The 21,494-nt window shown below is 39.7% G+C and overlaps 2 protein-coding genes across 4 annotated transcripts; both read right to left on the reverse strand.

Annotated features, from left to right (window-relative positions):
• Window positions 1-406: 406 nt before the first annotated feature.
• On the reverse strand, window positions 407-12,290 carry ern2 (endoplasmic reticulum to nucleus signaling 2). The gene is made up of 24 exons (XM_020639737.3): window positions 11,962-12,290; window positions 11,158-11,275; window positions 11,042-11,075; window positions 10,876-10,948; window positions 10,723-10,795; window positions 9,869-9,991; window positions 9,680-9,781; window positions 8,007-8,066; window positions 7,691-7,907; window positions 6,709-6,787; window positions 6,366-6,516; window positions 6,010-6,161; window positions 5,606-5,794; window positions 5,100-5,241; window positions 4,787-4,891; window positions 4,593-4,683; window positions 4,043-4,232; window positions 3,832-3,928; window positions 3,443-3,642; window positions 3,069-3,216; window positions 2,711-2,838; window positions 2,308-2,431; window positions 1,931-1,998; window positions 407-1,827 (listed from the first exon to the last, which is right to left on the reverse strand). Exons 1-24 carry the CDS (start codon window positions 12,052-12,054, stop codon window positions 1,645-1,647), a joined length of 2,940 nt encoding a protein of 979 aa, XP_020495393.1. The 5' UTR covers window positions 12,055-12,290; the 3' UTR covers window positions 407-1,644.
• A 770-nt stretch (window positions 12,291-13,060) lies between these two features.
• Window positions 13,061-20,609, reverse strand: LOC109988280 (carbohydrate sulfotransferase 12). 3 transcript variants are annotated; one of them, XM_020639720.3, is made up of 6 exons: window positions 20,452-20,609; window positions 17,325-17,978; window positions 16,244-16,386; window positions 14,630-14,758; window positions 14,280-14,472; window positions 13,061-13,638 (listed from the first exon to the last, which is right to left on the reverse strand). In XM_020639720.3, the coding sequence occupies exons 2-6, from the start codon at window positions 17,865-17,867 to the stop codon at window positions 13,393-13,395; spliced, it is 1,254 nt and encodes a 417-aa protein (XP_020495376.1). In that variant the 5' UTR covers window positions 17,868-17,978; window positions 20,452-20,609; the 3' UTR covers window positions 13,061-13,392. The 3 variants fall into 3 exon arrangements, with proteins under 3 accessions (XP_020495376.1, XP_020495375.1, XP_020495377.1); XM_020639719.3 differs by having other exon boundaries at window positions 13,061-13,665; XM_020639721.3 differs by lacking the exon at window positions 14,630-14,758 and having other exon boundaries at window positions 13,061-13,665.
• Between the last annotated feature and the right edge of the window lie 885 nt (window positions 20,610-21,494).

Consider the following 21,494-nt stretch of genomic DNA (forward strand, 5'->3'; position numbering starts at 1 on the left):
GAAGAGGGGAGACAACCAAACTACCAATCTCTAGAATTAAGACTTTTTTAAAATGTTATTATTAAAATAGAAAAGATATATATCAGAACTAAAACTTCAACATGTTTCTTGTTGCCATTAAGTGTGTGTTCAAATATACACTTATGTGTGATAATGAAGACATTCTGTTAAAAAGAAAAGTGAGTTCATGCACAATGGGATCAGTCACATTGGACAGAAAAATAGTAGACTATTTTGAGGTAAGATTAGCTTTATAATTCTACACTCTTAATTTGCCTTAAAGTGGTCTAACAGTAAAATCATTTAAATATCGGTTTTCTTCAACATCAACCCGTGTTCGTATCTCACCTGGGAAGTTAATGTTTCCTTTACTCAGTTGTGTTAATAAACTGACAACAAGACTTAATTAACTTCATTCTTTGGCACAACCAAAGCATCAATTTAATGTATTCATTCAAAAAAGTACAAAAGTTAAATTCTTCATCATTCATTCTACTGCAATCTATAAACAACCCTTCATCCAGTAGTTACAGGGATACATTTCAAATGGCTCTGAGCATTCAGTGGTATTTTGGGATGCCAAATAAAATCAAGCAATGCCAAAACGTAGGAGTTCTGAAATATATTTCAACTGTGTTATAAACAGGTCTTTAAAAAATGTATTAATTTAAACGTTACAGACCAAACCTTTTTCCCACTGTTGCATTTGTGGAAAGCAAGTCTCAGTACAATCGTCAGTCAGTGTAGCTACATTACATAATGCAGTGTCAGACACACACACAAACATTAAATTCATCAAAACAAAAAGCAAAGTACATTTTGTGGAGTCTTTCTTTGGCATTTTCCAGAGTGGAGAAAAATACAGCAGTGACGAAGGCATGGAAGAAATAAATTCTTACTCACTGTTGATGTGCAGCCTTGCCAGCTGCATGTTTAACGGAAACACAAGATCTTCTTTAGATAAAACCTGCAGTAGTAACTTAACTTTGTGCTCCTCACACATGGGCTGTGACGCTTTTTATTTGCCCACTGTTTTACTGTTTATAACTTCATAAAATCAGTGTCATTTTCCCTGTTACATTAAAGTAATTTAAGGTAATTCTTTTTAAGGCCATAATGATTCATGTTACATCTCACTCTACTTATTTCCTGTCCATCTCTTACCTGATTTTATCATTTAATAAACTGGGTTAAAGAACAGGAAAAATGTGTCCAGTATGGAGCATTTTTGGATTATCCTATTAAACTACTGCAAACAAGATTAAAAAAAAATGCTTTTAGTTGGTTTCTCTTCCTTTGAGGCAAAAGAAAAAGGACTACAGTAGTATGAAGGATCATGGTGTGTATTTTGTTGGAGTAACATAAAAAGACATAATTTAAAAAAATATTTTCTTTTGCAAGTATGAAAAAAGGACAAATTGCCTTTCTGGAGCTTTGCACTTATTGTGCTTCGAATAAAACATATCCATAATAAAAGCTAAGGTGTTTAAAAACTTTTTCACAGCACTGTATCCCCCCCCCCCCCCTGAAAACAGTTTGGACTTTACAAAAGCAATCACAGGGCACTGTCAGGAAACACTTTAGCTCAGAAAAACAGTATATGAATGTACAGTGTATGTGTAGGAGTGCAGGGTCAAGCTAATGCTATTTGGAGTTGGGGGGCAGATAGTAGGGGTGAAACAGTCTCTCCTGGGCGCAAATGTGCAGGGCAGCATGTGTGTGCATCAGTAACCGTGGAAACCGAGAGGTGAAGTAGCTGATGAAGCCTTCAGGCAGCTCGCCGAGAGTCTCCTGCACCTCTGGGGGCAACTCATGGTAGTGGTGTTTCTGTAAAGGGCAATGTCAACACGGAGAAAGGTCAAAACATAATGATATTCCAAAGTATGTCTACTTGAGCATCACATTTCAGTGTATAAGTATGCAAACTGACCTTATTCCTCATGGCTCTCAGCAGATCTCTGACTGAGTTTCCCTTATACGTCCTGAAGCGCCTCAAGTCTGTATGTACACAGACAAAAATGGATTAAAGAACATTGGTGGCCCAGTAGTTGCAATCAGTGTAGTTTTGCGATAGTTTAGCTGAGTTTCTACAAAATAACCCACTTTTAGTCCCCGGGGCAAATTTTTTGTAAGCCAACTTTTTCCATTTCCACCAAGGTGTAATTACTGAGGATGTTTAGGCAAAGTTCCCCGTATGTTGTGGAACTACTACCCCATAGCAGAGACTCTAAAAATGGGTAAAACAAAGCTGTTGTTTGTACCAAGTAAAGTCCCTGCAGAGGAACCATGGCTCTTTTATGTTTGTACCTGTCTGAAGCGGCACAGAGATATGCATTCTCCAGTTAGTTCGAACCACTGATCTTCCAGCTGTCTCCAGTCTGATCACAATTGGACTATCTGCTGGTTCTTTCTCTATGCGGTCACTCACATCCTGCAAACACAGAAAAACGCAGATGATGATTGTTTCTGGTGCTTATCCAAAAAGACAAAAGGCTAAACAGACTGTATTCAGAAAACCACACTACCCAATTATAAGCTCAAAACATTTGAACACATTTCCTGCTCAATGAAGACAATCGAAAAGGGGAAAAGAACATTTAATTTGCATCTTTAACCATGAAGTTATAACTTTCTAAAATAGCAGTGACAAAAAGTATCCAAACAGAGGCAGTCTTACTTCATGTATTCTTGATGAAATGATATAACACACCTGGAAAAAGAGCAGCTGCTTCTCAGGGCTCCAGAAGAATGGATGTTTGAGCACACAGGCGGTGGAGGGGCGGGACTCGGCCTCAGGATGGATCATTTGCTCAATCAGATCCTGCGCTATGACGTCATCTGTTTAGAGAAAGTAACAGCTTTGAGAATGAATTATACAGTTTAAATTATAGGCATATTTACACCATTATTAACGTCATTAATGTGATTTGCTTTGACTGAGCTCATGCTGGTCATGGCTAGGTCATTCCATGCAGGAAAGGGATGTAATGTTAAATTTACAAGCAACATCTTTCTATCTTTCAAATCTTAAGCCAAAAAAAACCCCCAAACAGATCTATTATTCTCACCATGTATATCCTCCATAAAATGTGAGAGTGAATATTCTCCAGACAGGATGTTGACCTGTCTTCTCAATGAATCACCAAAAGGGTGCTGCCCCCTGCTGACCACGAAGTAGAACACACAGCCTGCTGAAAAAACGTCCACTGCTGCCGTCTGGAGAGAGAAAACACACATCTTTACACATCTAAACTAGCAGGTATTCTTCATAGTCCATGTGGCACAGCCTTGACAACTCAGGAGTGGGATTTAAAAAACATATGAACTCGCTTTATCATCTTTATATAGACTTTATTTATTGTAAAGAGTGGCAGTTTTAGCTTAATAAGTTATGGACATTGACAGAAAGACAGTACTGTTATATTATATAAGTGCATCCTACCGGTTTGTTGCCAGGAGTATCTCGCAATACTTCAGGAGCTATCCACCCCTCTGTTCCTGGTATTCCTGAGCGCAAAGAGAAGCTGCAGCGACCATCTGGTATCTTCTTACAGAGTCCAAAATCAGAAATGAGAGCTCGGACCCGACCCAACGCACTGGGACCAGAGAGGAGGATGTTTCTGGGCTTCAGGTCACGATGAACTAAATGAGGAGATGATTGAGAGAGAAAAGGGAATGAGGAGAAGGAGAAAAAATACCATTTTGTTTTGTTAGCTAATCTGATTTCAAGCAGTCAACTGTTTCTTGGCAGTAAGTATTGAGAAACATTACATTTTTGTATGCACTTGTATGTGTACATGTTTATATTTGTATAAGCGTCTTATTTCATGCCTATGTTAAGCGAGTGGAGATGTGAGAGGCCACACATGGTCTGTTCCAGCAGAGTTATAGGACTCAGCTCTGCAAAACGAGACGGATCCTCCACATACTGCAGAGGAAGACACATCAAATCATATCAGTTGTGTTACAAAAAGTATGACTTTTAAAACAACTTTCCAATATAGAAATACTAAGACGACTAAAAGGGCATTTCAGTACAGACCTGTTGCAGGGTTGCAGCACACAGTTCGATGGCAATGTAAGAGAAGAGGCGGTCTCTCTCCGTGCAGAAATATCGAATGACATTAGGGTGTGTGTCAGACTCTCTGAGGAGCTGCACCTCACGCTCCGCTACCTCAAAACACTCTGGCAGAATTCTCTTAACCGCGACTTGACGTCCATCAAAGTTACCCCTGCAGAAACAAACACAGCGTCAGCACATGCTACAACTGGAGGTTATAGATGAGAACATACAAGTAAAGCCATAGCTTTGGTCATTTACACCGTTATGCAGGTTCTGAACTAATCTAAAAGCTGTGTATGCCTTATGTTGGTGTAATTTTATTTATAGTGCATGTTTTTCAATGCAAACTATAAATATTTGATTCATTTAAAGTCACAGCTGAGAGAGTTTATCTTACCTCCAACATAGTTAGAAGTTGATTTAAAGATTTGCATAAAATGCTTGACACAAAAGTAAAGCTGTTTTTTTTTTTTCAACTTAATGGCACAAAAAAACACAAATCCACTAACCACAAAACCACATACAGTACCTGAAGACAAAAGTTCCTGCTGAGCCGTGTCCAAGCACTTCAGATGGAGTGAAGGAGATTTTACCCACAAGCACCTCCTCACTGTTTCCTTCTGAGATGCATAGACAAGAAGAACAAGGCAGCAAGACATTCATTTATTTAAATAAATAGCAACATAAGAGAATAAAGTACAGAAAAATCATTTCGTTTTTTACCTTCTGTTGGTTTAAGCCCAGCTGTGCTATTTTTATTGACATCTGAAGTGCTGCTGCCGTGAGAGGGAGGATTCGGTGGAGGCTCAGCAGGAGCGGGCAGGGAGTCTGATTATAAAGATATACAGTTTCATGTGTCTTTTGCAAGCATTCCATAAAACTAAGGAAGGAATAATATTTGAATATGTGAATAGTCTTGCATTTCTCAAAAGCAGTGCATAGCTGCAATAATTGATGGTAATCCCTAAGGGGAACCCAGAGCCATTAAATACACACAATAGTTCACAGTAGAGAGCTTGTTTTGCCAGTTACTTACTGTTGGAGAGGTTTGTGTCGGTAGAAAGGGTTGTGTCTGAAGAAACCGAGGTCACTGTCTGAGTGTTTGTCTGCGTTTGCCTCAGACGAGACTCCAAGGCCTCCTCCAGCTGCCTTTGAGCTTTAAGCTGCTGTGCTGCTCGCTGGAGAAACAGAGACAGATCACACTTATGATGTAAGAAGACCCAGTTTGAGGGATCAGTACTGGGAGTATTGATGACTAAAATAAAGTTCTCATTTAAGACAGATTTGGATTTTTTTATTTTTTTTAATCCTCTTCTAAACACTTATAGACATTGCTGCCAAGAATGTTCTATCTCTTCCTCTACTTCTAAATGTCAATATTCAGTAATATTTTTACCCCCATAACAACCCCATATGTAATCTGTAGGCTCAAGCCGGGGGATGTCAACAGTATTGGAACTACAACAAAACATTATGCACAGACTAAAAAAACACACACACACACACACACACACACACACACACACACACACACACACTCACAACAGGGTAAGTGAGTGCAAAAGCCAGCCATCCTCCCAGCAGAAGCGTCAGAACAGCCAGAGTGAGACGATCCTGAGTTATAAACACAGGCAGCACAGCTGCCGGTCTCTGCGCCTGCCGTGGTTTCTTCCCATCAACTCCTTCTCTGTTAGTATCAGTGTCATCATGGCCACCAGCATCAGTGTGGAACTGAAGGACACAATAACAATAACAGGATTAGTAACAATGGAAATGCAGTGATTATTCCATTAAAGATATTTTACAAGTAAAGTTTAAATTGCTAGCAATATATGACATCAGTGCCTCAGGTTATCACTATCTTATCATAGCCTGATTAGGGGGGGTTGTAATAGGACATTAATCCTGTGATTTACAGACTAGACACACATGTATCTGAGACTCACATAGCGCTCGTGGTAGTACGTGGCAGAGGAGATGGGAGAGGAAGGGGAGGCGGGTTGTCGAGGGGGGATGACTGCCTCACTAGAGCGCTGCAGGCCGGCTGGGAAATCCCTCAGCATGGTAGTGTGAGCCACCGGAGGGAGCTCGTGATGACCTAAACCACACAAAATACAGAAATATATCTGAAGATGTAAAAGTGTTTGTGTTTAAGTCAAAGATATACCAGTTCTGAGGATACTTGTATCGTATGCCATTTTACCAACCACTCAGCTTTTAGATAAGTTTAAGTTTTCATTCATGACATCCATTAAGGGCGGTATGGGAACTGTGTGTGTAGGCAGTGTGAATAAGTGTGTACCTATGAACAGCCAGTGGTTTTTCCGGCTGTATGTGCTTCCTGGTGGATATCGCACATCGGTGGATGGTGTGATCTCACACTCCCCTCGCTCTCTGACAGTTACTCCAGAAGTGACAGGACCCTCAATTCCAGCCAGGGTTAGTCCCCGAGGCTGCAGCGGCAACACATATGGGTCACATAACAGCTATACTGTAATCCCCTGCATTCTTATCATTTTACTGTTTGATACACTGTATTAACTATCAATGTGGAGTTAAACAGGAGATAGGATCAATACAGATGCAGGACATGGATGTTTCCAGGTGTCTGAATGTTTTTCAGTACATTATGTATTTAAACTTACCACCAATGAGACCCCTTGGTGGACAAGGGAAGTGGAGGCATAGAGGTGAGAGTCCAATTTACCCACATAGAGGGTTGGTCTAAAAGATTTAAAAAAAAAAAGATTTTTCGTTAAGTAATTAAGTGATAAGAAAGGACAAGAACTAGTTGATTAGATTTTGGGCCTTTCATATTAATATAGTGAAAGCAACTGTATAGCAATGAAATAAGGTTTAAATCCAATTAACATTTATCAAAACAGGAGTAAGACTAATTGAGATTTAAAATGTGGTATCAGTGTAACTGTGCTGTCCAAGAAAGGCATCCGCACCATCATACGCAATCACAAAAACAAATAAAAAAAACATTCATAGCATTTAAAACATTTACAGCCAGATGTGTATGCAGCCTATCATTTAGAATCATTTTAAATGTATGCAATGAAATCAAGTTAACTGTTAATATGAATACATTCTAAGTTTGTACAATGCTATTTTGTGCAGAATGTCTCTGATTGGTTCGAAGGTTCACGCTTGTTTTAACCTCAAGAACAGTCTATTAACTTCTTATTAAACTGCAGTACTACTTACAAGATGGTTTCTATACGGATTAGAGCTCTCAAGAACTGCCGTCAATGTTGTGCTTTGCCTCTGTGCAAAGCCTGTCAGCACCTGTGTATCCAATCGGACTCAAAGCTGATCGTTTGCTCTTACTGATATTTTTCCCTTTTTTCTAAACCTTGCTTGTACATCGCTTTGGATAAAAGCGTCTGCTTAGTGAATTGTAGAATTGTAGTACTACTTCTTCATATTGTTGTATCAGTTAACTTTCAGTGGTAAAATGGACTTAACCACGTAACATACACATTTTTTTTTTTTTTTTTTTTTAGCACAAATCACTTTTTGGTTTTCAGTGAGCGGATAAAAAAATGTTGTTAATGTAACCTGAGGTACTGTGGTGAAGAAAAAAAGAACAGACAAAGCAGCTACTTCAATTTCTCTTACATGAGCTGTGCCTGTGCACTGGCCTGCTCCTTCACAAACTGATAGCTCCACTTCAGTGTAGAGTGGGCGTCTTCCTGGTCGTTGGTAGAGGAGAAGGTGAGGAAGCGAAGAGTCTCCCTGGCGAGGGACAGGTGGGGGGCATGTCTTAGCGAATCGCCGGAGTACAGGTAAACACCCACGACAGGTGAGCCATAGTTCTGACTCCACAAGACATCACCTGGAAATAATTGAGGTGAAAATATTATAATGAAGAGCTCAACATATAAAACACATAAACACTCACACACAAAAAAAAAAAACACACACCTCTCCCTACCTGACTCTCTGTCAACTGTCACAACCAAACCATCACCGCTCGACACAAGATGGGCCATCTCTGAAAGTGCAACAGGTAAAACAAGTCAGACGTTGTCATTTTCTTCATTTCTTGCAAGAGATTTTAGTAGACACAAAGTTCTTTCACATATTTCCCATTGTGAGTGAAGTTCATTTCATTACACTGCTCATTATAAACCAATTCATCTGGTTATGATGTAAAGTATCAAGCTAGAATGTACATCATGTTCCTACACAAATGTTGCTAAATCCTCTCTTTTTTTTAAAGACCTATTCTGCACTTTAGGCGCCTTAATTGGATAGAAGAGACAGTGGATAGAGTAAAAAGAGCACAAACTAACCACTTGGGAAGTAGAACCCCAGAAATCCTCTAATTTGAGTTTTAATATTTATACAGTATATTTAAAAAAATAAGTATCACATTACATAATAAACTAAAATTAGTCTATCTAATATTAATCCTGAGAAATCCCTTAAAATCAGAATCAGGATCAGTTTTATCGCCAAGTACGTTAATACATACAGATCATTTGTCTCTGTGTTTTGGTGCAAATAAAAAGTCAACACAGAAGTGGAATAACTTACTCCACTGCTATACAGTCTTTACACGCTCACTCTCAGTACCATCATACACAAACACAATATCTTCTTCCTATGCCGATGATACACAGCTAATATGTTTCACTTTCCCCAGATAACCGTAGTCCCAAAAATGAAATGGTCAAATGCATTGGAGAAATTAGCTGTTGGATGTAACAACACTTTCTACAACTTAACATAAATAAAACTGAAATTCTTATTGTAGGCCGATATATATAAAGGCAAGAGCTCATATCCATTTTATTATCTCTTCCCCTTCAGCACGGTGAGCATGCGAAAAACCTGGCTGTCAACATTGATTCAGATCTTAACTTCCAGAACTAGATAACAGCGATTATAAAGACAGCCTTCTATCATCTCAAGAACATTTCCAAACTCAGGTGCTTCATGATCCAATCGGACTCTGAGAAACTGGTCCATGCATTCATATCCAGCAGATTAGATTGATGTAATGCCCTCTATGCTGGACTTCCAAAAAAAAAAAAAAATCAATAAACAAACTCCAACTCATCCAAAATGCAACAGCCAGAGTGCTAACAGGGACAAAGAAAATAGAACACATTACACCAATTCAGAAAAATCTTTAATGGCTTCCAGTCCAGTACAGAATCAAATTCAAAATATTACTTCTGGTCTACAAAGCATTTTATCTAATGGCACCTCATTATCTTTCTGACCTGCTCCCTGACTACAGCCCAATCAGATCCCACAGATCAGCAGATATGGGTCTCGGCGATAGTGAAAGTCCATTCCTAACATTTTAATTAAATCTTACAATGACTTTGTGTATTATTTGTGTATAAACTTGAAGGCAAAAATATTTTTTAAACTTTCTAAATTGTATACAAATTTTCCTCAAATGCACCTGAATACGTTGCAGTTATAGTAACATGTTATTTGCTCCTTTTTTAAATGCTCTAAGATTTTAAAAAAAGCAGGTTCTGCAAGGCTTTCATCGGTTCATGTTGTAATGTTGATTTATAACCTGCCCTGCCAGTGTGTGTCTCTGTCAGTCTGTGTACAGTGGTGTGTGTGTGTGTTTGAGAGACGTACTGTAATCTTGTTTCTCGTCATAAGGTGGAGCAGAGTAATCGTTGTACGTAGCATTCCATCGCAGCTCCTGTGTCTTAGTGTCAAACATGGTGATCATGTATTCTGAAAACAAGCAGATGCATGGGTTACAAGCAGCATGGGTTACAATATTTATGCATGTGTGTATGTGTGTGTGTTTAAGTGACATACCTGTGCGTCCAATGTAGAGCAGAGGAGTGTTGGGGCAGATGGATTCAGAGGCAGATGTGGTTAAACTGGTTTGCTTCTCACCTGTCTCAGGATCCACCACGAACCATACATCCTGCTTTTTACCTTGTGCACACAACACAGACAGACAGACACACACACACACACACACACATATATATATTACTATCCAATAGCAATGAGGTAATTTAAATATTGATATGTCTTAAGTTTCATTGCCCATCTCTCTTAAATCAATCTTAATGTTGGCTATCCACAGGTTTGCAAGAGTCAATGTGGTGACAAAAAGGACAACTATCAAAAAAGGTCAATGATGAAGATCTTGTTGTAATAAGGAACAGCACCTCAGCTGACTGAAATTATTCTGTGTTCATAAGAGACAAGGTGTAACAAACACATGCACTTTTTTAAACATGCATACTAGCAGTAGGTATAGCTAATTGTCCACACTACAATATTGATTTATCCCATGTAATAGTTTCAACACAATAATGAATCATCTTAATGCATTTTGAAAATTTGGAAATACTATTCTGCAGGCCTAAAAAAAGGCATAGTTCCTATTTAAAAAAACTATTTAGTATGACAGAAGAGATTGAAAACCAAATACATACATGTCAAATGTAATATCCAACAAAAAAACATATTCCGTATTCACTAGGGACAGTGACAGATGGGTAACCGGGTTGGAGCTCAAGCCAGAATTATATGACAAAGTTATATCTTCTAATTGTATGTATACTGCATTTAAGCTACATACTCTGTAAACCAGCGGCAGTCATTCATATTGGCACAAGAAAAGGTAACTTATTTGGATAACAGGGTCAGGGTCTCACCTGTATATAGTATGCCGTCAGAGCTCCTGCAGGGTGCTGACTGAACAAGCTCTGGGATTGTGAAGGGCAGTTTCTGCAGAAGCATCCAAAAGCGCGGGGTCATTAAATGAAACAGACATAAAAAGAGACACACAAATGCACTGCTCTTCTTACCATCAGGCCTTCCTTGTGCTTGCCGCCCAGGACATACAAACTGCCATCGTTTGGGTCTGGAAGGAAACCTGGCCTAAAACATGTAAAATTGGCACTTTTTAGATTTCAATCGGTAACTATCTGATCCATGACACACTCTGTATGTGTATGCACGTTCATTACTTACTCTGTGAGGTAGACTGGTAACTGAATAATGGGGTCTGCAATAAATCAAAGAGCAATTTCATGAGAAAAAAAGTGAACATAGAATAAGGCACAATGTCTGCATTAATGTGTATGAACCTTCTCTTAGGGTCCACTTGATATCTCCTGACTGTTTGGAGACAGCATGAAGATTGCCATCCAGCGTGGAGACGAACAGGAGGGATTCTGGAAGAGTGACTGACCTTACCCCTTCAACCTGAAGGGTCACAAGAAACGAGTTAGTGAACCTTTAGACCAGCTGTCTGACAGGGCACTTCAGTCACAGTGTCATGTATCCTGTACTTGACATAGTCTGACAACAGCATGTGATTGTGTGTGTATGTGTGTGTGTGAGTTGGTTTGAGTGTGTGTGTCAGGTCTACCAGTAAAGTTTCTGCTCTGACTTTTATTAGACTTTCGTAGCAGGATATCCTGACACCCCACCTCTTACCAACACCACAGTGAGCTTGTCTATGTTTACTTGAGTTTGTTCACCGCTCCCATATTTACCCACTAACGGATGGCAACTGGAGGCACAGGACTTAACTGTGGTACAGGACAGGTACAGGACAGGGACAGGACAGGTACAGGACAGGGACAGGTACAGGACAGGTACAGGACAGGTACACCATGGCAAATATTGAGTCAAGACGTGCAGAGGGGATCGCGCACTCGCAAAAGGCGTTTCAACATAACGCGCGCACGGGCAGTATTAACTTTCTTCGGGCATTTTAGACTAAACGACCTCTCATATCATGGTCACTTTGCTCGAGCCTGAAATAGACACAGGAGCGCAGTGAGATGCCAGGTGTGGACTTCCCCCGCGCACCAACAGCAAGAAACAAACAGCGTTAACAACAACAACAAGCAGACACATAAATTGACTTTACAAACTGAAGTTACCTGAAATAGTTTGCCTTCCCAGGACAGCAGAAGAAGAAGACAAAGCAGCAGTCGCCTCAGGGGCCCCATGACCCTCAAAACTCTTTCTTTCATGGCTCTGAACAAACGCGAGGACTAAAGCTATTGAACTAACAACAGAGGGTGAACCCTCTCTCCATTTCCAGGAGCGGAAGTGTCCATTTGTCGGAGAGTTAGCACCGGTCCTTTAACATCGTCCCAAATGACACTTTAAGTCCCGCCGAGTTGACGCGTTATAGACCCATAATCACAGAAACACAACCCCTCTTGTCACTTGTCCATATTTCCGTGTTGGGACGGAACCGATGACGTCAGGTGCGAGCTGGAAAGCAAATGCATGGGCGGGGGCATCGCCCTTGACTGACAGGCAGGTGAGCCAATGAGACGGTGGGTTTTTGTCACATAAGGGGGAGGAGCTGTAGAAAAGGCTGGAACACGTGGAAAGAGACAGCGGGGCAGTTGTGAACACAACAAGAGCGACTTTTTTTTTTTTGTGCGATGGAAAGTAGTGGAGGGCGTCATTGTTTGTTCTCCACTGGCGCAAACACAGTGACTTCATTGGTGGAAAGTACCCACACATCGCAGACTGCTCCTAGGTACCATATCTTGTTATAATTCTTTAACAACTGTATGTAGGCTACATGACAGTGAGACATATTTGACTTGTATTCCACTTTTTTGTAACATTGCAATTTAAGATTTCAATAATTTTAATAAATAAAATGGTTGCTTTGTATTTATAATACATTTGGTCTACGTTACTATGTTTGACACTTCTATTTACTTTGCGTCAGATCTATTTTACCCCTTAATATGATGTATACCTTAAAGTAGGTTTCTTTTATTTGTTTATTTTACTTATTGAAAGTATTTTTATTTTAGATACTTGATACTTTTGATAAAGACTTTTGTACAAATGAATGAAAATGGAGGACACACAAAGAACATACTGTAAATAGAATGATGAGAATGAGATATAATTGGCCAACTTTTGATTGTGGTATTCCAAATACTTAAAAGTATAGATCCAAATACCTCTTCCCTTTACAAAGCATCATATTAAAAAAATAATTCTCTAGTCTTCCAAAAACTCTTTATTTTTCTGCAACATATTTCCCTTCAGAAATGTCAGCCAACTGTTGGCCTCTGTCTTTTCCCTATGACTTAAAAATACTTTTCAAAGTGCTTTTACAAACTCACTGGGGTCATGTAAGCAGGTGTGCTTTAGATATGTACTGACGAGAAAAATAAAATAATACTGGCAGGCACTTCAGTCATTTGAGGTACGCACAAAACAAATAAAACAAACCGCATTATAGACCAGTCTTTGAAGGCATACACAGGCTGTGCACAGGTAGGTGAGGCGCGGGCTCTTCACACGGTGCAGTGCCCAGGCCTTTCGCTTGGTGGGGTCTACCGGTGGATCACACTGTCAGGTTTAGGATATCCAAACAGCTCAAAGTCTGGTTCATACAGTTTGTAGAGTTCTCTTTTCACTAAAGTGGGGATCTGCTTGAACCAGTCTCTCTCCCAGCTGGTTGCAGTACGGTTTCGGGCTCCTGAAGGGAAGTGTAACAGATGGTCTACCTCTAAAAGCTTCAGTAGGTGCTCTGCGTCTGGTTCCAGGGTTTCCAGTCTTCCAATGAAATCGTACTTCACCTGGCAAGGATGGCACAGACGGTACACCTGAATAACACAGACAGCAAGGATAGGAAGTTTTACGATTGTAAACTACATCAGTACTGTGCTTTATTCCTTGTTTGTTCTTCCACAAAATGTTAATGTTAAATGCTTTTCTCCAAAATATCTGTGTACAAATTAAGGAACAGACCAGTGGAAATATAATTGAATTGCATTTTTGTAAAAAAAAAAAATCCTGTAGTATATAGTATATGTCTTTTATGGGACATGTCACATTCACCTACACTATTAACCAAATACTAATATTTACTCATCCAGTCTATATGCATGCACACAAACACACTGGCTATGCCACTTGCAAGCAATTGTTGGTTCAGTCTCTTGCCCAAGGACACTTTGGCATGTTGACTGCAGGAGCTGGGATTATACCACCAACCTTCCAGTTAAGAGATGACTGACTCTATAACTGAACCACTGCTACCCCCAACAAGAAGAACATATAATGCTGGTAGAGTCTTTTAAAATAGAAAGGGAGGTGGCATATGACTTAAGTGAAAGTATGCCAATGGGGATCTCTTTTTAAATCCAATCATCTCCAACGTAAGGTCAACATGTTTTTAGTGTACGTTTGAGTTCATGCAGCTGCGCGAGTCACATACCTGCCGCCAGTGTTCGTTAAAGATACCCTCTTTCTCTGTCTCTGGGTCCAGTAGGTATGTGATGAACTGCTGAAATGTCGGTTTGATTCCCGCTGCAAATGCCTCAGCTGCTGTCTCTGGCAGACTACCAGACAAATTACCATAACGACGCAGCATGACCGAGCCAAACTGCCTGTAGAAGTCCTCGTTTGGCCTAAAACACACACACAGAAACACATGCCTTATTTATTCAAGAATGATAAGACTGCTTTTTTCACAAACAGTAAAGCACAATCCCCAGCTCTATATACAGGGAACACACTTAAACACTCACACACCAACTCTGTGTATTCATGCACTAAGACACACACCTTCCAAACTTGTTCCTAAAGGCTGAGATGAGTCGTACAAAGGGGTCTCGTACAAAAAGAAACTTGGTGTAGTGCTGGAGCTTGAGTGCCATCAGGTGGCGGGACAGAGAACCATAATGGCGCCAAAACCTGTAAAATACAAACAGCACCACGAAAGCAGCTCTTCTGTTATATTTTTTCTTTTTTTGCTGAAATCCAGCTGCTGTGTCTTTTTTTTCTGACGAGATACTGAACATATGAAATAGAGCTGGATTGGTCCTTAAGAAGGAAATAAAATGGTCAGTGCTGATAGACAAACATACACACAAACACAGACTGCTCCCGAGGGGTAGAGAAAGGTCTATCTGTGCTGCAGCACCAAAGCCCCGCCTGTCGTTTCCACTCTCCTCTTCCAAGAGTCAACGCAGTAAATAACTCCTTAACCACAGGGATAGTTCCTGCAGTTTCTAATGAATATTAAACTGGTATAAAAAAAACCCTAAAAAAAATAAACTTGTAACTTATTATAATCATTTTTTTTACCATTTTAAACATGGCAGAGACAAAAACAAAAGCTAGTTACAGGACTCAGTCTTTTGACTGTGTTTAGAATAAAATCATTCTGGGATTGTTTTTTGTTCATCCTAAAATTCTTTCACCACAAGTTTTAGAAATAGAATATTAGGGAAAGAAGAAGACACTCCTGCTTTCATTACAAAACAAAGTTGTCTTTTACTTCTGGCTGAACCCCCTGACTTAATGGATGTTTTTTCTTTGTGGTCATTGTGGTAAAGAGGTTTGGTTTGTTTGGACTTGATGGGATGCATCCTTCACTCTCTCTGGTTTCCATGCTGCGTGAGGTGTTAAAAGTTTTTAAAGCGGGTGTTAGTTCCTCTGTGTAGGACATTGGTTTGTGATTTGGACTTAGGTAGCTGTTTTCTTAAAAAAAAAATGTTGAAAGCTAAACTTGAAGACTTAATTTATTGTTTTGCTCTAAAACACTCTTCAACAACTTCATATGGAGAAATTGTAAGTGAAATGTAGCCCAAATCTAGTATAATCAAATAATCTTATTAAACAGAAAAGAAGTATGGTAGACTGAATGGTTTCGAAGATGTAACACATGATACCTCTAAACAGTTGGATCTGTCATCTCCTATGTCTTTAAAAACAGTATAGAGCCATAATTATTCTGTAGCTTTCAAGGTTGTGTTTTTTTCTCTTGAAAGGATGCCTAACCACACTACTAGATGTTTTTTTTATAAAACTCTGTTAGTTATGAAATTATCAAGACACCTTTACTTGATCAAATTACAGTATACCAACTTGTTTTAAATGCTTTTATATCATTACTTCTTGTTTCAGTAACACACCAGTTGTTTCTAATTTCCTCCTTTGGGTGTTGACAATATTTAGCTCAGATCAATTTCTAGAGATGAAGTCTCAGTAAAAAACTTTCTAAATAAGTAAAACAATGTTCTTTTAATTTATTATTTATTTGAGTAAATGAGCTAATGTTAAACATACCGGTAAGTGTAACAAATATCTTAAAAATACAATCAATTTTTCTCTGAATGTGTCAATTAATATATATTTGGGTTTGGTGTGTTAGTGTGTTTTTTGTGTGTGTCATACTTAGCAAAAGTGAGGTGGAGAGAGGAGTTGTGTACGAGGTCAGGAGGTACAGCCTCTGGGTCAGTGTAAGGTTTCCCTGAGGAGGGGGAGATCACAGACTGAGAGAGAACCACCATCACTCGCTTCCAGTTGGTGCACGCCACCTGAACCGAGAACAAAAATGAAAGTGGAGAAAAAAGGTGAGAAGACAGGAGCGACTATAAACCTGTGGAGTAGCATATAGAATAATTTCAAAATGCTGCAGTAAACTCTGATGTTCTTGTGTTTTATTTTCCCCATATAGAATAAAGTGACTCAGCACCACTGACTGTTCAAAAAGAAGGGATGTAGCAACCATTAAATAATCCATTGGCTTGTGAACCCTACCCTAATAATTTTGTTAAATAAATAATTTAATACATTCCACTTATAAACCACATACATTAGAATACTGCACTGTGACGTCTTCTCACATTTTATCACTGTCTTATTATATTTTAGCTTCTGTTTTATGTGTTTTTTGTTCTACTTTTACTTTTCATTTGATCTTCTTTTGGGGTTTTTATTGGTTCCTTTAAAAAAAACTATTTCAATTCTTTATCATTGTGACTTGCCTTAAAGAATTGCCTTGTTGCTGAAATCTGCTGTATAAATAAACCTTGCCTTACTTTGAAGCCTTGAAGCCACATTTCGGTTCCCACATCTTGTGTTTCTGGAGGCCATATTTGTCAAAAGGTTGGAAATGCCTCGACAGGCTGCTGTGGTTTCGTCCTGTCAATCACAGGTAGCTATACCCTTTAAGTATAGCCGTTTTTTTAACCCAGATTATATTCTTAAAGAGACAGTTATTTACAAAATGAATCACATACAGCACCAAAAGGACTTGAAAATAATTCAAGTACAGTAAAAGTAGGCTAATTTTTCTCAGTGTCTTCTATACATCAGACTTTTAAAAAAAAAACAGGTGGAGTGGCCCCCTGTTGGCCACTGAAATGAGTGCAAGTTTAATGTGCTTCTGCATTGGCTTTTTTTAAACACAGAATATTACCACCCACAAGGTCACACAAATACAAACACACACACACACACATGGCAGCTGTACCTTGGGAACATAGCAGTAGATAATTTGGTGAGTGTCATCAACTATCAGGTGATCCAGCTCTCTGTTTGGGATCTGCTCAAATGCCCGAGTCCTACCAGGGAATTCCACTGCATCCTTTCCTGAGCACACGTCCATGATCCTCTGCTTCCTCGCCTCTTGTTCCCTTTCCTCCTCAGTAGCACTACTCGTTTCCTTCTCCTCATCCTCTCTTATTTCCTCCTCCACCCGTTCTTGTGTATTCTTCTCTTCATCATTTGTTTGTTGCTCAGCTTCCCCTCCTTTCTCCTCAGGGACCAGTGTTGTACTGGGAGCAGTAGTGTGGCTATTAAAGGCAGAACTGGTGTTTTCTCTGCTTGTAAACAAAGATCGTGGCTGGCCTGTAGTCGCCTGAGGGTCAGAGTCAGAGTGCAGGGACTCGTGTTTGGGGTCATGAAGCGGGTAGAGGTTGAAGCCCCCGACGTCATCCCAGTACACGATGATCAGCAGGATCATAAACAAAGACCCAAGGATGAACGCCACTCGAAGACCACGCCATGTTCCCATGGTTAGACTAAATCATGAGCCTTGACTGGTGAAGATAAGAGGAGGAGGTTATCTCAGCTCCATGGTGGCTGTCTTTGAAGGGAGGAGACGCTTCCTGCTCGCCAGATGAAGCTGAAAGAAACAGGAAGTGTGACTGACCCCTGTTCCCCTTTCAAAGCATTTCTAGAATATGATGATCAAGCAACTACAAAAAACGGTTACAAAATACAAGAACTGAATACCATAGAATGTAAAAATAAAGAAGTAGTGGAAAATCAGATGTAGAACATGAGGTCTTCAATGACTTAGCGTCTAGACTACTGTAAGACTTTCTAAAAAGGCATAGAGGATTACAATCAGCGACTTACAGCTTTGTTATACGGCATTTAAACATTATATGTGCTTCATATATCATTTATAAGCCACCATAAGAACACATTTGGAGAATGAAGTTTGTGAAAAATCCAATTGGGCTGGCCTATTCTTTCTGTGTTGTAATAATGTCGTCTTAAATGACATAAAAATAAATACTCGTGGGCCGGCGGGTAGGAACAGCAAAAGTCATCAAGTCTGCAGCAAACAAAACGTTCATTCATTATTCATACGTTTCATCCTCATGAGTCCATAACTGATGGTCTTAAGGACAAAGCAAGGGTTATGCTGAAGAATGGGATGAAGGGTTTTTCTTCTTCATCAACATATCATTTCACAACTTATACACCTTGAGAAAAGCCAAATAAATCGATCGCAATTAAAGTACCGGTTATGAGGTGTTTATAAAAAATGTAGTACCAACATTTGTACTTTCTCTGTCGATTGTTTTCTTTATTTACCCTCAGAGAGCTATAATAATATGTTACATCCTTAGAGCTGCAGAGTAACAACAGCAAGTTATGACTCTTAAATGTCTAGTATTTATTTGTTTGATATTCAATAAATATTCAACAATCAAACCAAAACTTCAAAGAAATTGAGTAAAATCTCTTAAGTGTCTGACTACCTCAAAGATATATTCTATTTCTATTATAAACAACTATTCAAACATTTTATCGTGTGTGGCTTGTTATCTTTAACAGGCACTACGCTATAATAAGAATAGTCCGGCTGTAATAACGGCTTCAACCCACACAAAAAAATACTACCCCAATAAGGCCTATATACTGGCTGCTATTTAATGAGTTGTCGTGTTAATAACAGAGTTAATGTGACAGGTGCTCTTTTCACTGAAAATGGGAATGCAAAATTAATCGGTGAGGGAAGGGGGGGTGTTTATAAATGCCAGCACAGTGAATAAATCCATACAGTATGAGGGAACACACTGGTAAGTGTGAGCTGGTATTCTGCTCAGAACTGAGCGTCAATATTTTACTGGAGTAATTTTAACCCAATGTTTCCATAACTAATTCATGTTAAAATGTACAGCACTTTCACTTTTGCATTTATATTAACATGGTATTGCTACTTTTTTTTTACTCAAGATCTCAATACTTCCCCCTGAGATACGTCCAAGAGTGAAGGACATTCCACTGATCTTGTTTTGGAAAATGAGCAACCGTTTTTTTTTTGGCTTTATAAATATGAGCACATACTTTTTAAAAGCGTGTCTTGAAAACGGTGTTTTCCAGTGTGAGTTGTCCCGGGGCGTGGGAACCTCAGGCTCGGCCCCGGGGCGCTCAGCTGTCACGGTGTGATGTGAACAAACGGGTCTGTGGGGGGGGGTGGGGGGGGGAGTTGTTTCGGACCCCAGTCTGTTAGAGGGTTTACTCCACTTATTGTCTGTCCCATAAAACATCTGCTGTCGGGGGATATAGTGGGGGGGAAAAAAAATGACGGTTCTTTTAATAAAACAAAACCACAGACAGAGGGAGCGAGCCTAAAGCAGAAAAGCAGCAACACTTCTATTGAGGGAGTAAATGACTGTTTTGACTGTGGTGTTTATTTTCACTAGGTTTTAAATCGTAACTCCACGTTGACTGGAGGAGCCTATTTTGAGGAACCTACACCCACTAACTCGCTCGTGTCTTGGCAGGCGCAGTACACACACACACACACACACACACACACACACACACAACCACAACCAAAATGGAAATACACGTAAAAATACTTTTTATACATTTGAATATATTTGGAGGTGACAGTAGGCTAACAAGTTGTAGTAATTCATTTGATAAAGGCATTGCGTTTATTAGTTATGGGGGACATAGACTGTTTTCGTTCGGTTAATAATCTTTTTTTTTTTTTTTTTTGCAGCTCACTACTTCCCAATCTTCAGTAGGAAACTAAACTCCCTTACCTTAATTTTTACAGTACACAGGTAGGTAACAATGTTTCCTTTCACCGGACAGTACCCCTCTCTCATGCAACACTACTCTCACTCCTCAACAATAGCACAGGACATAAACACAACTTATTTTCCTCCACTGTCTCCACAACCCCTCATGCTTCTGTGAGCAGTGTGGGAAAAAAAAAGAAGAAAACCCGGTTCTGTTCCCTCGATGCCCTTCACACCGGGTGCATCACGGCGATGTTTAAGCCTGTCTGCACATGAATCTGTCTGACGAAAAATGAAACAAAATGGCCCGAGTTTCATGTTTTATCTTACCCTGCAGACGAGCTCCATGGTGCCGGGCGGTCAGCCCTTTGTCGCTAAACACGGTGACCCCGACTCTTGCCTGTCCGTGAGACCAGTGATGATGATGGGACCGGGTGGGCACAACAGAAAATGTAGTGTGGTCTGCGCTCACGCTGAAGCCAAATCACGCGAGACCTGGGACACCAGCCACAGACTCCTCCACACCTTCGTTTTTTTGTTTTTTTTTACAAACTCACAGACTTGGGCCGAATTGAAGCGATGAAAAAGACCCGCCTTTGTCATTGGTTCCCAAAATAAAGTCCTGGGATTCTGGCCGGCCCAGGAAGGTGCTGCCCCCTAATAAATACGACACTTCACCAAAATTCCGGGACATCTGAGGACCCATTCCCATTCATAAGGAAAGAAGACATGTAGGCTTCAAATGAAATACTCGAGGTAGGTTATACAATGTCAAAATTAAGAGAAACTACACTAGAAAACAAGATATGCTCAATTAAGCTAATGATAGCATATATTAAAGCATATATTAGATCCATTGTTTATTTTATTTTATAGGTCTAAACATTTTAATTTCATGGCAGAACCATGCAGAACTTGCCTTCCACATGGCACTGCCATTTCCCCAAGTTTCCCCACAGACACCCATAGTAGTGGTCACAGATTCAGTTTAGACAACTTCAGGATACAATAATATAAATTACAAGTTTTTCCTGATCAAGTGTAACTGAACAGTTGACTAAATAATGAACAACATTCAAAGTATTCAAACATAGAAACAACTAATAGTGGCGCTAGTAGGTTGTCAGAAACGCTGACATTTACTGGAGGGCTCAGGAGCTTTGTCTTAATAACATCTTTAAACCAACGGGAAAATGACATGCTGACTTTCCTCTTTCTCCACATCAAAGGTCTCAGCAGCTCACCAGAAGCAGCTAAAAGTAAGGACCACACTGATCGTGCAACCAAAAATAGTCAGAAATGTCAGTGAAGGGTTTCGGGCCAGAAAATGTAATATCCTGACCTGTAGGAGAAAGCTAATTTTATTTACTTAA

This window comes from Labrus bergylta, chromosome 1, assembly GCF_963930695.1.
Source record: "Labrus bergylta chromosome 1, fLabBer1.1, whole genome shotgun sequence".
Classification (NCBI taxonomy): Eukaryota; Metazoa; Chordata; class Actinopteri; order Labriformes; family Labridae; genus Labrus; species Labrus bergylta.